At 47.5% G+C, this 17,796-nt stretch overlaps 1 protein-coding gene across 1 annotated transcript in view; it reads left to right on the top strand.

Annotated features, from left to right (window-relative positions):
• LOC308164021 (tudor domain-containing protein 1-like) overlaps positions 1 to 16,930 on the top strand; it is a gene marked incomplete at both ends in the record, with an annotated part of 32,409 nt that extends 15,479 nt beyond the window's left edge. Inside the window, 5 exons of the mRNA XM_080538186.1 lie at positions 1 to 96; positions 1,228 to 1,601; positions 11,089 to 11,150; positions 12,005 to 12,081; positions 16,737 to 16,930. The exon at positions 1 to 96 is cut by the window's left edge and continues 72 nt beyond it. Of these exons, the coding sequence (XP_080394312.1) occupies positions 1 to 96; positions 1,228 to 1,601; positions 11,089 to 11,150; positions 12,005 to 12,081; positions 16,737 to 16,930 (803 nt within the window). The remainder of the gene's footprint in view (positions 97 to 1,227; positions 1,602 to 11,088; positions 11,151 to 12,004; positions 12,082 to 16,736) is intronic.
• Positions 16,931 to 17,796: the final 866 nt, after the last annotated feature.

Raw genomic sequence — 17,796 nt, 5'->3', positions numbered from 1 at the left:
ACGGCAACCTGGAGGAGGTGCCCTACTCCTCCATCCTGCCCATCCCCTCCGGCCTGCTGCAGAGGCCCTTCCACATCGCCCGCTGTGCCCTCACAGGTAGGAGGCTGGAGACCCTGTCCAGTGTTGCCAGATTGGGCGTATTCCAGCCCAATTGGGCTACTTATGATCACACTGGGTGGTTTTTAGGCTGGACAACAATCCCACCTGGCAACACTGACCCTGTCTGACACAGGTAGGAGGCTGGAGACCCTCTGTCCTGACACAGGGAGTACTGGAGACCCTGTCCAGTGTTGCCAGATTGGGCGTATTCCAACCCAATTGGGCTACTTATGATCACACTGGGTGGTTTTTAGACTGTGGTTAGGCTGGACAACAATCCCACCTGGCAACACTGACCCTGTCCTGACACAGGTAGTGTTGGACCCTCTGTCCTAACCCTAACCCAGGTAGTACCCAGGTAGTACAGGTAGCACGGTTAACGGTTAGCAGTATGTTGAGGTGCGTGTAAATGGAATGGTAAATGGACTGCACTTACATAGCGCCTTTATCCAAAGCGCTTTACAACGGCCTCTCATTCACCCATTCACACACACATTCACACACCAATGGCGTTAAGCTACCATGCAAGGCGCCGCATCCGGCCCGCTCACTGGGAGCAATTTGGGGTTCAGTGTCTTGCCCGAGGCCACTTCGACATGTGGCCAACCGGGGCTCGAACCGCCGATCTGCCGACCTTGCGATCATTAGACAGCAGCTCTACCTCCTGAACCACAGCCGCCCCTTTGTCACCCCTGTGTGTCTGGTAGGTAAGGAGCCTCTGTGTGTGTTTGGTAGCAGGGTATCCGCTGTGTCTTGAAAAGTATTAAAAGTTGATAAATCCATTTTGGGAAAATCAAGACCCTTAATAAGTATTAAAAAGTATTTTCACGATTTTATGAGGTCTTGAATTTTGTTGGTATTTTTCTGAATTAGACTCTGTCCAAAGAGTTTGAGTCCTAAAAACGTTTAGTAAAAGTTCGTGAATTTATTAGTTAAATTAAAAAACAAAAGATGAACCGAAAATTCAATACTAAATGCAAACTAAAACTGTTAAGTTAAAGGTGTCACTGATGTAAACGGTTACAGCTCGAAGTGGCGGTGAGGTCTGGGAAATGTTGACAAGGTCTTTAAAAAGTCTTAGAAAGGTATTGAAATTAACCTCAGGATTCCTGTATATACCCTGGGTAGGTAAGGAGCACTTCCCCTCCGCCTGGCCCATGGAGGTACTGCAGCTGTTCATGGCGTGGCTGTCAGACGGCGTGCAGGCCAGCGTCCAGGCCTTCGACGGCAAGTTCAACCTGCTGTCCGTCACCATGATGGCGGAGCACGGCAGCGGCCACCTCAACACCATGATCCTGCAGGTCCTGGCCCAGGCCAAGCTGAAGAACACCGCCCCCACCCCCACCCCCCCCAGTCCTGAGCCTGACCTGAGCTGGGCCAAGACCACCACCACCCCCACCACCGCCGCCGGCCCAGTCAACACCCCAAGGCAGAACCAGAACCACCTGGCCACGGAGGAGGTCACACCAGCCCCGGCCCCTGGCTACGGTATGGACGGATGGGTTTGTGGACGGACGGAGGGAGGGAGGGAGGGAGGGAGGGAGGATGGATGGATGGATGGATGGATGGATGGATGAATGGATTTGTGGATGGACGGATGGATGGATGGATGACAATGTGTGGCCAAATCACCTCAAGTAGCTAACAACCAAGTCAATGTGAGGTTGATGTAGCCATGCGATGTCTGAACTCATTTGACTGTCTATATGAACTACATTGACTGTCTTGATTCCAGATCACGCTGCACAGAAGATTGAATGGTGGGGTGGACCCAAGGAACCACAGAGCACAACACACTCAAAGAGCGTCAACGGTACGCCCCCCTTAGTGCTCTACCCAAGCAGTCAGCAGACCCTGCTTACTGACTACTTCTCACACGTCATACTGATACCGTCTCAAAAGCTGTAGCTTGTTTACATTTACATTTTGGCATTTAGCTTGTAGAATAGAGTTCCGGGCAGCTGAGAGGAAATGGAGAAAAAACGGCCTCCCCGATGACCTTAACCCTTATCCCTCTCTCCCCCTCTCCTCAACCACACCTCCTCTGCGTCAGCTGTTAAAGCGTCCGACTACCATTCCAAAATATAATCCTAGTCTATTAATCTTGTTGCATTCAAGAGATAGAACTCATAGGAATTACTGAGGCCTGGACTACACGTATATAGAGATTTTTTTAAGCTGATATTTTCGTCCTCGTTTAAAAAATAAATTTTAAAAACACCATAAAAATATCTCTGTCCATACGAAAAGCCCAAACTGAACACGATCTGTCAGATACCGTAGAACAGGGGTCGGCAATTAGGTTTGGCCTCGGGCCAAATTTTTTTTGAGCCACTAGATGGCGGGCCCGAACATAATCAAAGGCTAATTTAAGTAATTGATTGTTTAAAAATGTGACACGTTCTAATGCTTTGACTTTTCTTTCGACTGTACACATCGCTAGTCAACTAACACAGCTTGTTTTGTGAACCTGCTAACAATGTAAAGTAGTGTTCTAGTTAACTAGGTAGCTGTCCAATCCATTATGTTGCAGTATTTTGGCTTGATTAGCGAGTTTGTGTTGTGATTCTCAACAACGTTGAAACATAGTTTCACACTTTTCCATATTTTTGAATAATAAATGTGTGGACTGACGATGTAGCGTAGCCTAACTTATTCTAATAATTATGTAACATAGTTTCATTCTGATAATTATTCCCCCCTCCTCCCAGACAAGGTCACATTATTATTATTGGATTGGTTGTTTGCGTGCCGGGTGAAGTTAGCCAAACATTTAACCTGCTAGCAAGAGAAACATAATGTCACTCTCCAAAGGTCTAAAGAGGAAAGTTGACGGTGGAAACAGGGCATTTAAAGAGGAATGGACAGCGAACTATACGTTCATCCTACCTGGTTTCATAAATGCAAAGCCGTTGTGAGAGACATTTTCCGTGCTCACAATGTTCCCTTTCTATACGCGAGTCGTCCTTTTCGTCAATGAATGCGATAAAGACGCACGAGAGGAATCGATGGATGCATAAAAACCTTGAGAACTGCCTGTGGATTAAAGTGACGTCAATATCACCAGATATCAAGCAAATACTGACCGATGGGAGATGCTTTTTGTTTGCGCCGATTTTGTTTTCAATGTTTTTCTGAAAATTAAACAGAATTTGCGTTGTTACTGTTCATATGTGTGTTGCAGTCACATATACGTAAACATTACGTTTGAATGGCTTACTGAGCTCGTGTTATTTTGTTCAAACCACACACGGTATGTCGGCTATTTCAGCACCGTGACGCGTTGTCCACCTGCTTATGATTCACTCTGAGGGGTTCAGCGTCAGTGCGCTTCGGTGCACCTTGCTGCCTGATTGTCTGTCCCTGTGTCATTCACTCTCAACATGGATAAAAGTACAATAAGCATTTCAGGTGGAGTTCGATTCTCTATTCGGACATTATAGGCGCTATATGTGGGACTGTCGGTCCGATATTATTATTAAAAAAAAAAAAAAAAAAAAAAAAGTGGATTCTCAAAATAATCTGCTGGGCCAAATATTATTGGTGACGGGCCAGCAATGGCCCACGGGCCGCCTATTGCCGACCCCTGCCGTAGAAGAACGTTATGGGAATGCGCAGTCAGTTGTAATCAAACGGCGGCAGTGACTCAAAACGTAAACAGACCAAACTCTTTGAAACAGTACAGTACAAAAAAAAAAGAGTACAAATCAGACAGAAAAGCATGTTATGGTGGCCAAGAAGAAAGCAAAACGTTTTTATTTTTTTTTATTTTGTGTGGACCGACGTTGAAGTTGAGCCATTGTTGCTGTTGACAACCGTTTTGCTTCAATGCGCATGTGTGAACGGCTCAACGCTTGACGTCATTGCATCAACACCAGCTCCGTTTAACATAACCACACAGATCCACTCAATCGGATATTTTTTTATTTCTTCACTTTTTTATCCGTTTAGAGAAATCTCCGTCTATGTGAGTGAAAACACCGTGTTCATGTGGTTGAGAGGCCCACTTGTACAACAAAAATGTGCGTTTAGAAAAATATCCATATACGTGTAGTGTATCCATACGTGCAGCCCTGAGTCTGCCAATAGAACACAGGGAAACAATGTTGACATCCTGCCTTGTTTGAAGATGGTGGTGACATTTGATATTGATTTGATTTGACTGATCTGTTTTATTTCAGGTCCTTGCAACCAATGCTGCTGCTACGTGGACCTGAAGAGAAAGGTGAGAGTCGTCCTTTCTTCCTAAACGCCTTCTTCTTCTTCGTCGTATGGGTTGTTGTTTTCCTCTCCACTCCACCAGGCTCGGGGCCGAGGGGCTACCCTTTTACCACCCCGAGACCTGGTTGAGGGGCTCACCCGGGCTATATTTCTGGACACCCCTCCACACCTTCCTAAACGCCATCAGACCAGAACACTTCTACACATAATCATTATCATCAGTAGGATAGCTGTTGTAACTTCATAGCTTACATGATTGATTCATATGTTACATGATTGATTGACAGTTAAAAGAGTTATTATTTATCGTTAAGATAGTTAAAAAGAAGTACATTTCTGTTGTATTAGCTAAGAATGGGTGGAACTGCAGGTTCCAGAATGCCTTGCAGCAAGACGTCATATAAGTTGACAGTTTGTTGTTTTTGAGAAATGCGAATTGTACGTCCAGAATACGAAAGTGAATATCTACCGTAATAGCTCGTTTTATTGAATTGAAAGTGATCACAATTGTATGTTAGCAGATTTGTATATAAAGAACACTTTCGCTTGATATCACCAGTCCTAGCCATTATTTCAGAAGGTAGAAATACTAGAATAGCCTTTGCACAATGTTAACTTGACTTTATTTCTCTTTCACAGATTGATAAACTGGAAGAGCATTTTCTGAACCTCATGAAGATGATTAGTGGCACATCAAAGTGATGATTGGAGTGTGCTTTATTCACACAACCAGTAAATGTTAATGTTAATGTTGTAAACATGAGGTCTTGAGGATTTAGTTTGAAACTTTTGGTTTGAATTAATAAATGTTTTTTTTTAGCAATGTGGTCAATATCAGGCGTGTTACTATTGTTCGTTTCTACCCTGGTCCTTTGTTTTCTTTTCATGTTCTGTACCTTAAGTTGTTCTGGTAGCTTCCATTGCTCATATTTACTGTACCTCAGTATCTGTACCTCATTTTATACATTAAAGTTCCGTTTGCAAAGCGTCAATAATTTGTCAGGAATTAGAATGACTTAATTTTCCATAGGTACATAAATAGTTTGGGAACATTTCATACAGATTCTATGTTACCCCTTTAACTCAACAATCTGGGATTCAAACAACAACAACAACAACAACAGCGGTCAGTCACCCCTGAGCTGTGGACATGGACCGGCCATTCATGATTATCAACATTATAGTTTTAACCATGTTTTGAAGCCATCGACTAGAGTGTTTGTTTACAGAGAATGGAGTAAAACGATGTTAGAATTTTGCTTTTGATGGGGTAGACCGGTTCATGAGGCACTGTTCAAGAATCAATAGTTCTCGGTCACCGCAGGGGACACTACACCGGAACTTTCTGGGATGGTGGAGCGTGTCGGTGTGGTGGTGGTCGTGTCCTTGAAATGGGCAGGGTAAAAGACTGGTGGTCTCTATCCCATCTCCCAAAACGAAGGGAGTTCAGTTTGCTCCGGCTCCTTGCGGAAGTGAGAGGTTCCTGCATCTTTTAGCGGAGGTCTTTTATTATTATTATTATTATTATTGGCTTCGGGGAGACGGGGAACCCGCAGCCCAGAGGACGCACTTGTGGAGAGGAACCCCGCGTGTCCGCTATCGGTGGGTTGAAAAGGGATTCCTACCGAATAGCACATGGTGACGTTAGAATTATAAGGTACTATCTCCATTTTTGTCAAAATGGAGTTTTTTTTTTACATAATCTGATCCATTAGGTGTTTATTAATGCCTGTGTGGTGTTATTTTTAAAATGTTGACATTTTTGAGTTAGTAATTAATAAAATACAAAGGTTCCATCTCACAAAACATAATGGAATGTAAAAACTTTGACGCTCAATATCTCTGAACTACCCTAAACGGAGATAGAACCTTATCATTCTAAACGGAGATAGAACCTTATCATTCTAAACGGAGATAGAACCTTATCATTCTAAGCTCACGACATGGTGTGTATTCAACCAGATTGTTATGCTTATTAAAACAGTTTTTGTGTAGGATTTTTTTAGGCAGGTCTGAATTGAGCTGAAATACCGTGTCATATGTTTTTCAAAGCTTTTGTCCATCAGAATGCTGCTGTTTCTGCTCATAGAGACACTTTGGTGGTGTGAAACCTGCTCTGAACTTTATTCACCCGGCGGCTGTGCGTGTTTTTTTTGCGATTGATTTGACTATAATAACTGTCAGACGAGCGAAAAGTTAGGATGTATGTAATCATTGACTTTGACTTCTGATTCCGGTGATTTGTTGCAGGTAATTGGCCCATGTTTGTTGCTTTGGTTTGTCAGGAGATAATATCCTAATTGTCCGAATGATACAGTCCATGTGTTTGATTTGAAGAATCAAAAATCATTTTTAAATGTCAGGTTATTAAATGCCCGTAATGGGTTATTTTATTGTATAGCCTAAGCATTCGATCACTCTTGGTTTAAAAAAAAATAAAAGTATTAGATAGTGACACTGAGGAAAGTGTCTTCTAATAACAACGCTGTTTACAGCAGTACTGTTATGATCCTTGATCATACCCCTTGACCCGACCCAGCTCTGACCCGTCACATTACTGGACTTGAGGGCTAGAGCCAGAGACCAGCTGGGCTGGTAGTAGAGTCTGTGTGTCAGGTCAGGACAATGAGACAAAACTGCTGAGTTGGACATAATGTCTCAGATCTTTAAAGGGCTCCTGTTTCTTTGAGTATAGCCTAAGTTTGGAGTGTTTGATGAGATGAGAGCGCCCTTGCTAAAAGTATTAAGGAGACACTTTCGTCCTGTTCACCACGACTTTCATGCTCGGTCCTCTGATGAGCAGAGTCCTTTGAAGTGTGTGTGTGTGTGTGTGTGTGTGTGTGTGCGCGCGTGTGTGTGTGTGTGCGCACTTCGGTCCGTCTGTATGAGTAACTTGAAAGGAATTTGATCAGAGCATTCTTTTCAAATTGATAACGGCTCACATTTCAAAGCGACTTGTGTTGTATGAAATAGTTGCTATACTCCCATACTCCCAAACCTACTTATTCAATGTCGCCTTTTGATACTACGGGAGACATTGGACATTATAGAACTAGGATCACTAGGCCATTACACCATACTCGTGTTTTGAGATTTGTGTTGACAGGAAAATGGACCCGGGTGCTGATGAGGCACTCTCAGCTCCAAATAGCACCTAGAGCAGTACTGGAACCGGTACAAGGATGTACCAGGACCACCATCAGGTTGTATTGCTGTCATCTTTATTGTCTTTATTGTGTTGTTGCATCATAACTATGCCTAAGTTTCTCTTTTGGCAGGACCTGTGACCATCCGGATGCAGAACGATGCAAATATAACACTAAATTTATGGACAGAGTGTACGCCGATAATATGCAAGGAATTTTTCCTGGATACATGGTGTACAGGTTTTTGCCCTTGCTTGCTTGCTTTGTGCCGGTGGTCCTTGGCCTCCCCTTGGGGACCGCTGGGTACTGGTAGGCAAACTGGCTAGTAGTCGCTCTATTGGTAGAGGGCTGCAAGGGAATTTTTTCCTGGCTACATAGTATACAGGTTTTTACTTTTGCCTGCTCGCGGCTCTGTCAGTATTGATTGATTGACTGATTGACTGAACATTTTCATTGTGTGAAGCGCATTGAGTTGCATCTTGTAAGAAATGCGCTATACAAATAAAATTTGATTTGATTTGATTTGATGAGCCTTGACCCCCATTTCCTTCTTTTAGACACTCTGTCAAACAAGTGTACAGTACCTGTAGTGTAACAATACACACCTTCAATCTGTCTTGATGACATGATAAACTGAAAGAGTCCATCTTCTATACCAGTGGTTCTCAAACCTCTCCTCGGGGACCCCCAGCCGCTCCACATAATATTTGATCTGTTCCACCACCAGCACACCTGATTCAACTAATCAAGTACTTGCTTTGTACTTGATTAGTTGAATCAGGTGTGCTGGTCTGGTGGTGGAACAGATCAAATAATGTGGAGCGTCTGGGGGTCCCCGAGGAGAGGTTTGAGAAGCACTGCTTTAGTAGGTGAATGCATTCCTCAATCGGTGGTCCACGTCTGGGAAACAGAATACTGACAGTATCAAACCTGTTAAGAGTTCCAAGAGGGAACCAATGGATGCAAAGGATATCAGGGAATAGAACAGAATATAGAGTATAGTCTAAGATTTTCCAAACATAGGGGAGTGCTTAAAGGGTGTGTGTGTGTGTGTGTATGTGCGCATATGTTTGTGTGCATATGTTTGTCTGTGTGTGTGTGTGTGTGTGTGTGTGCGCGCAAGTATGCAGGAGTAGCTGGTGTTTTAAGTTCAGGTTAGTGATCCTAGTATTGTATGAAGTGAGTCCAAGAGCTCCGATTTCTAATTATGTGGTGTGGAGGAGGCAGCTTCTGACTTGTCACACATCCAAAACAGAAGGCAGCTTTTATGACTAAGCCATTTCTGCCTTTTGTGTGGTTTCGGGAATTTGTGTTCCGCAAACCATTCCAGGATCTTTGACGTACACCAAAAACAGGGGGGAAGGCTGGTGGAGGTAGACGTAGTCGGGAGGACAAGGCTCATTGCGTAATGCATGCAATGGAATGAGGAATCGTATGAAACATGTTTTTTTTGTTGTTAGTTTTTCTGAGTGGGGCAGTCCCACTCATATTTTTCATTTTTTATTGGACAGATACAGTGATGACAGACAGGAAAGTAAGGAGAAGAAGGGAGAGGAGAGGGCATGTCAGCAGGGCATGGGGCCGGATTCAAACCCATGCTGACATGGGCATAATGTGTGCACTGTAGAGTGTAGACCGCGGTGCTAGACCACTGGACCCCCCCAGGCCACATGAAACGTGTTTTTGATTCCGTTCTGTGCATTACAATGAGGCAGTCCTCCGATTTCTACCTCCACCAGCCTCTCCTGACAAAGACGGAACACAAAGATGATGGGCTGAAGTCGAATGAAATGGAATCGAATAAAGTTGAATAATAATAATAATTTCCAAATTAAAAATGTTTTTTCCCAAACAAATTAAAAATGTAATTTCCCAAACAGTTTGTTTTAGTTGTTTGGGGTCAGGTTTTTACATCGACGTAGATTGTGACAAACCTTCCCTTCCCAAAAAAACTAAAAAAACTACTTTTAGAAAAATGATCTATATTGGAACTTGCATGAAATGGACCTCCAGAACAGCAAAGTACTTATGTACTAGATTCAGGTCATTCTACTAAAGTACCAGAAGGTTCTTCTCTACGTTTGCGTTGTGCTTCTACTGTGTGTGCACTTGTTGTGAATTTGACTCCTTCGTCAGATAGTGTTTACTAGCTCAGCTCACCCACAGCAACCCAGAACACACAAGCGCACTTGCATAAGCAGACCGTTCGTTTTTTTCCCCCCCGCCTGGTCCGATCTGAGAGCTGGTTATCTCTGGTCTTGGAGGGAGATGCTTTATCTCGCTACAGCAGATGCCGATGCGTTCGCTGGTGGACGAGTGATTTCAAGCATGGCTCGACTTGCTGCGTCTCTCTGTCTCTCTCCCTCTCTCTCTCCCTCCCTTCCTCTCTCTCTCCCTCCCTCCCTCCACCCCTCCCTCTCATTCTGTCTCCCTTACTCTGTCTCTCTCCCTCCGTCCCTCCCTCGCTCCATCCCTCTGCCAATCGTCGTCTGCTCCAGGACAGATGCCATCGCTAATCCGGTCTCAGACAAGGGAGGGAAGGGAGAGAAAAAAAATCACTCCTCTCAGTACCGACGCTTTGGGGGCCGAGAGAGAGAATAGACTTGCTATCGTCCCCCTCTGTCCCGGGCTCTGGCAGGGGGAGGCGGCATCAGAAGCGGGTTTAAGAGCCAGCATTGTTGCAGTGGCGGTATCTCTCCGCGTCTGTACGCCAACCCCATTGCCCTCTCCGTTATGCTGCCTGGTAGAAGGCCAGGAGCGGTATCACAGTCACAGGGAATGACACAGTCCCATAGATACGTTCATGTCGGGGGAGGGAGGGAGGGAGGGAGTAAGGGCGATGACGCTTGCAGCTTGCAGCTTGGGTCTCTTTTTTTCCAGAAAGGTGTGCTGTGTGATTTAGGTAGGCAGAGTTGGGGGGGGGGGGGGGCTTTAGGTGGTCTTAGGTGTCGGCTAATTGTAGACCAGACTGTCGTCTGAAAGCTCAGGGGGAAAACACTGACCAGGTTATCTATGACTTAGTCTGCAAGCTGCCCTGCTGAGGAAATGCCCATCTCCTCATGCCCATCTCCTCAGTCCCCCCATATAACAGAAGCCAGTGAGTACGCTGCCTTAAGCTTTATTTATTTCCCTCGTAAAAGCACATTGGATTGTTATGGCGTATGAAACGCGCTATAAATGCAAAAAGACTTTCCATTTGACTCCGATACTCTGCTTACTCAACACCCTCTTAACTTAACTGCACTCGTAATGTTTCTGTTTCGCTTGTTTATTAGTGTTCCTCTGTCTTGGCCCCCCCCCCCCCCTTCTCTCTCTCTCTCTCTCTCTCTCTCTCTCCCTCTCTCTCTCACTCTCTCTCCCTCTCTCTCTCTCTCTCTCTCCCTCTCTCTCTCACTCTCTCTCCCTCTCTCTCTCTCTCTCTCTGTCTCTCTCACTCTCTCCCTCTCTCTCTGTCTCTCTCTCCCTATCTCTCTCTCTCTCCCTCTCTCCCTCTCTCACTCTCTCTCACTCTCTCCCTCTCCCTCTCTCTCTCACTCCCTCTACCTCTCTCTCTCTCTCACTCACTCCCTCTCTCCCTCTCTCTCTGTCTCTCACTTCCCCTCTGTCTCTCTCACTCTCTCAGGACCTGCTGCAGGACGCCTACGATGTGGTGATGCAGGAGATGGACCCTCTCCAGTTAGACAGGTCTGTCAGTCACACAGGTTCTGTCAGTTAAACAGGTTCTGTCAGTTAGACAGGTTCTGTCAGTTAGACAGGTTCTGTCAGTTAGACTGGTTCTGTCAGACACACAGGTTCTGTCAGTTAGACAGTCTCACCACACCTGTGAAAAGAGGACACCTCTCTCGCCATTTTCGCCACTTCATTGTTATGGGTTATGGACACTGACAAGAAGGATGTATTCATCAGAGATATAAAAGAACAATTATGGTGTAAAAAATAGCCAGCCAGTATAGTAGTACCCCCCCCCCTCTCTGTCTCTCTCTCTCTCTCTCTCTCTCTCTCTCTCTCTCTCTCTCTCTCTCTCTCTCTCTCTCTCTCTCTCTCTCTCTCTCTCTCTCTCTCTCCTCACTCCATCCCTCTGCCAGTCATCTTTTCTAGTATACCAGTAATATAATATAAACCATTCAGCTGACACGTTTGTCCAAAGCGACATACATCGCAGTGCGTGCGTGCATGCATTCATTTTTCAGTACATACGGTCCCAGCAGGAATCAAACCCCCAAACCTCAGCGTTGTTAGCACCACGACCTACCAACTGACCCAGAGAGTCAGCCCCTCCCTACCCAGCCCTCGGGCTTTAAAACCACCTACGTTTTTACTCGTCCCCGTATTAAAAATGAGTCTGGCGTATCTGTTTGTGACAGAGAGAGGACCTCTGTTTTTAAGGTGTTCCCTTAAGCTTAACCACACACCTCTGTCATACACAGTACCATAGCTTGTAGAACAGCTGTCTGTAGTCAGACAGCATAACAGAGCCTTACTCCCCACTGTTAGTTCATCAACCCCCCTCTGCTCTCTCTCTCTCCTCCCCTCCCCAGCTCCTGGCTCGAAGCCCTGCAGGAGGTGGACTTCGACAAGATCGGAGAGATCTTGGACACTGTGATGGACCGAGCAAGTATAGGCACGAGGACACAGGGAAAATGTGAAAATTAAGGGTTTTTATTTACCCAAAAATAATACAGGGTTAACAAAAACCAACAGTGGGTTAAAAAGGATAATGAATAACATAATGGATGGGCCCAAATTAACTAATAACTGAACAGAACAAGAGCCTCCTGACACTGATGACCTCAAGGTATATATAGACCTAGCCAGGTACATTTAAATCAAGCAGGGGATCAATCAATTAAGTTATACACAAATGAACAACTATATTCAAAACAATCTAACACAAGTAACCAACCCATGCAACATACATTTATGCCATTTGAATTACTTGCATACATAATGCTAATGTTAGATAAATAATATAAACAGTTCAATTAAACTAATCCCTCCCCCTGTAGTCTCCCGGGAGATGGTACAGTCCACCACCCCCACCCTCTGTATTTAGTAGGGTCCAAAATGGCCGCTCACTCTTTGCCTAGCCAAAGGAGGTGGCGGACAACTCCCGGTGAGACACATGTGGACTATGGAGGAAAAAGACAGAAGGTGGTGATCAATTACAGCAAAATGATAAAACCATGTTAACTAAAATGTGTGCACTCAATTTAGAAACATGTGATCAATAATGCTAATAAAGGAATGACCATGTGTAAAACAAAACCAAGGTCTGTTTGTTATGGGGTGGTGGTGATGTGTACTGAAACATAAATGTTACAAACTAACTGAATGAACAGAGGAAAGGTGTGTTGCAAGTGTGCTTGCCACTGCCACAATGTGCGGCGATCTGGTGCAGCCGTCACAGACACCATGGAGCACTGTCAAGACCCAGATGTCAGAGAAGCTGGAACACACACAAGCCGTTAGGCACCTTCGCTTTGACAAGAGGCTAGAGCTAGCTTACCACTGACCGTAACGTAACGTTAGCTAGCATACCGATAGCATTGGCTAATTTAACGTCACTCACCTTGGCTTTGACGATGAAGAAATTCTTCACTTTCCACACGCCAGCATTAGTTACCCAACCAGAGTGGAAATATTTGTAGCTTTCGGTGCTTTTAAAAGCCTTCATCCTGGCTGCGGTGTATGGGGATGGATTCTCCACCAGATAGATCCAAATGTCACCGAACACGAGATCAGGCAGGGACTTAGCTGCATTTAGTGGTTCAAACACAGCCGCGGGGGCTAAATATGGGTCGCAAGTGCCCAATATGTGTAGCTTTTCCGTGTATCTTGATAGTTCTTCATGGGTGAGGTGGTCTAAATAGTAGGCAGCCGGTAAATTGCGTCCACTCGCCATGTTGAGCGATGTTGCTATGATACTTTTTGCCCGTCAGGTTGGTGGTTGCTAGGGAAGAAACCACGTGACTGAAAGCTATGAATACACAGTTTTTCTCCCATGTGCCCCTGGGGTTGCCCTCCACCACTCTGCGTGGCTATGCCAACTCTGAGATTGACATTGTGGGCTCTTTTCAGCTGCCTGTGAAGTACGGGGAGAGGACACTGCCGGCCTTCAGGTTCAATGTTGCACGCCACGGGACCAACCTGTTAGGCCTTGACCTGTTCAACGCCCTCGGTTTCACCCTGCTAGACACAGCTGGCTCAGAGATTCACACCGTTTCCATCCCCTGGCAGCAACAGTGGCCTGCGCTGTTCAGCGGTGTAGGCTGCCTCGACACTTTTGCCCACCAGCCTCTGTTAGATCCTACAGTGATGCCTGTTATACAGCCCCTCCGCCGCTCCCCCCTGGCTCTCCGCGATGACATCTCCTCTCAACTACAGAGCATGCTCGATAGCGACATCATTGAGCAGGTGAATGCATCGCCTTGGATCTCCAACCTGGTGGTGGCGAAGAAGAAGTCTGGGGGGCTGCGCATCTGCGTGGATCTGAGAGCGGTAAACAAGGCCATCATCCCTGACAAATACCCCCTGCCAACGATAGAGGAGCTCACCGCCCAGTTCTACGGGTCCAGCGTGTTCTCTAAACTGGACCTCCGTCAGGGTTACCTCCAAGTGCCACTACACCCCGAGAGCCGCAACCTCACAGCGTTCATCACTCACAGAGGGGTTTTCCGCTACAAACGCATGGCTTTCGGTTTAAGCTCCGCCCCCAGCTGCTTCCAAAAGATCATGGCCTCCATCTTCGCTGGGATCCCAGGTGTGGCCATCTATCTTGATGACATCGTGGTTCACGGGGCCACCGTCGAGAGCCACGACGAGCGTCTCCACAGTGTGTTCAGTGCATTGGCCAAGCATCACCTCACACTCAATGGTGAGAAGTGTGTATTCGCCGCCCCAGCCATTGACTTTGTGGGGTTCCGCCTCTCAGCTGATGGCACGTACCCGCTGCACTCGAACACCGAGGCCATCCATCATGTCCCGGAGCCCACCACAGCCGCTCAGGTGGCCTCCTTCCTAGGCATGACGGCGTACTACCTCCGTTTCCTGCCACAGTACTCGGGCACAACCACACCACTGCGGAAGCTGTTGAAGCATGACGAGCCCTGGCTCTGGACGTCTGCCTGCTCAGACGCCGTACGCCTCCTGAAGGCCCAACTCACCTCGCCACCGGTCCTGGCGCATTTCGACCTGGCCAGCCCCACTCTTGTCACGTGCGACGCCTCTGCCACAGCCATTGGTGCTGTGATGTCCCAGCTGCAAGCGGGGGTGGAGAGACCGATCGCCTTCGCCTCCCGTGCTCTCAGCCCCACGGAACAGAAGTACTCGGTGGGGGAGCGGGAGGCCCTAGCATGCCTCTGGGCATGTGAGCGCTGGCACATGTACCTCTATGGACGTCTATTCACACTGAGGACAGACCACCAGGCCCTCATCACCCTCCTGGCACCGGTCACAAGCCACTCCGCCTCCACCGCTGGGCCGACCGCCTGCAGCAGTACAACTATCGGCTACAGTTCACGCCAGGACGAGACAACGTGGTAGCCGACTTGCTATCACGCTCAATCCCCAGCCCACCCACAGCCCCAACCTTGACCCCCGGACTGGACCAGGCTGAGCATGACCTCGTCCAGCTCCTCCACACACCCCTTCAGGAGACGGTGTCGCTGAAAGAGCTCCGGGATGCCTCAGCCGATGACCCCACCCTCTCTACTACATCACGCAGGGGTGGCCGGCAAGAGTACCTGACGAGCTACTCACTTACTCCAGGATCAGGGAGGAGTTGTCGGTTTGGAATGACACCTGTGTCGCTCGCGGGTTCTGCACTGTGGTCCCAGGTGTCCTTCGGGCGCGTATCCTTGCTATGGCGCACGAGGGTCACCTGGGCATAGTCAGGCTCAAACAGCGCTGTCGTGATGTTGTGTGGTGGCCAGGCATCGACAGGGAACTCGAAACCCTGGTCAAGGATTGCACTGCCTGTCTCCTTAGTGGTAAGACCAGGGCTCCAGCTCCACCCCCGCCCATGCAGCCGTTGGACTGGCCATCTCAACCCTGGGAGCACCTGCAACTGGATATCTGCGGCGAGCTGCATGGGGTACCACATCACCAGCGTTTTCTCGTCGTGACCTACGACCTCCACTCTAAGTGGCCAGAGGTGACACCTGTGGGCTCGGTCACAGAAAAAGGTGCTGATCGACATTCTCGACGCTCTGTTTGCACGTTGGGGCCTGCCCAAGAGGATCACGACTGACAACGGTCCTCAAATGATTTCCCATGAACTGTCCTCCTATCTAGTGGGTAAAGGGATCCACCACATCTGCACAGCGTTCTACCACACTGCTGCGAATGGGGGGGTGGAACGGCTGAACCAAACACTGAAAAATGGCATCAGGGCCCACCTGGCACAAGGGTGCACGCTCACCACCAGCCTCCTCCAGACGCTGTTGCATTATCGGGCCACGCGACACGCCACTACAGGAGTCTCCCCAGCCTCCCTCATGCTGGGGCGGGAGCTCCAGCTGCCTCTCGATAGGCTCCGCCCTACACTAGCTCAGCCCCCGGTCCATCCAGTTCAAGCCACAGTCACCAAACACCAGCGCTTGATGAAGGATCGTTTCGACAGGGCCAGACGTGCTAGGCCACCTGTCATTGCTGTGTCGGACTGGGTCAGGATCCGACGACCTCATCGGGACAACAAACTCCAGTCGTTTTGGTCTGACCCTGTCCAGGTCAGCAAACAGCTTGGCCCGGCCTCGTTTAGGCTCGCCGACGGCACTCGCTGGCATGCTACCCGCCTGCGTAAGGTGCAGCCTCCCCCTGGCCCAGCGCTGGGTGTGGCCTCTTCCACAGTCTTGCCAGCCGCACGGTTGGATGAAGCAGCAACCCCGGCCTACCAGGCTCAGCCCCAAGGCGTGGAGCCGCCACCAGTGGCTGTGGCTGCACCAGAGCCACGTCTGGTTCGAGCACGCAACAGGCCCGAGCACTTGCGTGACTACATGACTGAATATCACATTTAGGTTGTGTGAGGGGGGGGGGAAATGTTACGTCTGTAGTTTTACGACAGTTTGGACTTTACGACAGTGCCGTGTTATGTTATGTGTTAGGACGACTTACGTTAGTTGAGTAACACGATGTTGAATAAATGGAGTACACGCTCCGACTTGAAGCTCTGAGTTCAGTCTCCGTTATTGAACATATCAAGGTCATACCAAACTTTGACTGTACACACTGATAACCCACCCGCCTCTTGCCTGTCTCCCTGCCTGTCTATAGTGCAGTTGACCTGGATGGCATACACGGTGGTGCAGCGGACCAACCCCGAGCTGGGGGACTCTCTCGTGAGGCTGGAGAAAGAATACCTCCACTGCAAGGCTGCGATCTCTGGCTCCCCTGGGGAACAAGGGCAGGAGAAGGAGATCAAGGAGTGTCCCGAGCCTGTGGATCCCACCTCAACCCCTCTGACTTAGACATCATTTTTCCTGTTAAGGAATTTACGTACTTTCTCAATTACTGTTACTGTTTGAATCTATGAAAGGCAGTTGTGTGAAGCTGCTGTGTAAAGTGGAGACAGGGTCCTATTTGGCAGGTCTGAGCTAAGCGATACATGTTTTGGGGGGTGTTGTGTGCAGGTAATGGACTGATAGTGTCCCACAACTGATCGGTTCTCAAAGTAGGCCTACTTTTTGTGTTTGTTATTGTTTCAAGTTGTACCTGTGGTTTGGCCATATTCTAAATAAAAAAAAACTGTAATAACAATATTGTTTGACTGTTTGCCTATTTTGCACAAACCAGTCGTGTGATCTCGTAAAACAAGCAAAGCAACGATATAGCTAGTGTGTCTTTGAATGCAGAAACAGTGCTAGGCCTATCCCTGTCAAGCCCGCGGTGACGTGAATAAGTTTGACACGGTGTCTATGGCTGCGTTCGTAAATTCGCTCCGAGAGCGCCTGAGCGCACACTGGGTCCAACGTCATAACGGGACTAAGACATTTGATTGGATAAGAGGCATTCCACGAGTGCTGATCAGATTCCAGAGCGAACTTACGAACACAGCCTATATTCCCAGTTGTTTCAGTGCGCGAGAGCTTCATGCAACCCGCGCGCTTTCTGTTTCAAGACACAAGATAACTGACAACGTTCACCGCCTTTATCGTAAGTGGGAGTTATGTTTTGTACAAATAAATAAATAAGGAGCTACTTTATTAAACGCCTGATATGTCAAGCTCACATAATATGGTTTCAATTTCAATACATTTTAGTAAGTCAGCTTGTCAAGTTTGAAACCTAGTTAACTGTAGCTAGCTAGCTAGCTGTGTCCACCGCGAATAACTCA

The sequence above is a fragment of the Nansenia antarctica genome (genome assembly GCF_963989245.1).
Source record: "Nansenia antarctica genome assembly, chromosome: 8".
Classification (NCBI taxonomy): Eukaryota; Metazoa; Chordata; class Actinopteri; order Argentiniformes; family Microstomatidae; genus Nansenia; species Nansenia antarctica.
This window is presented reverse-complemented; position numbering and strand designations above follow the sequence as displayed.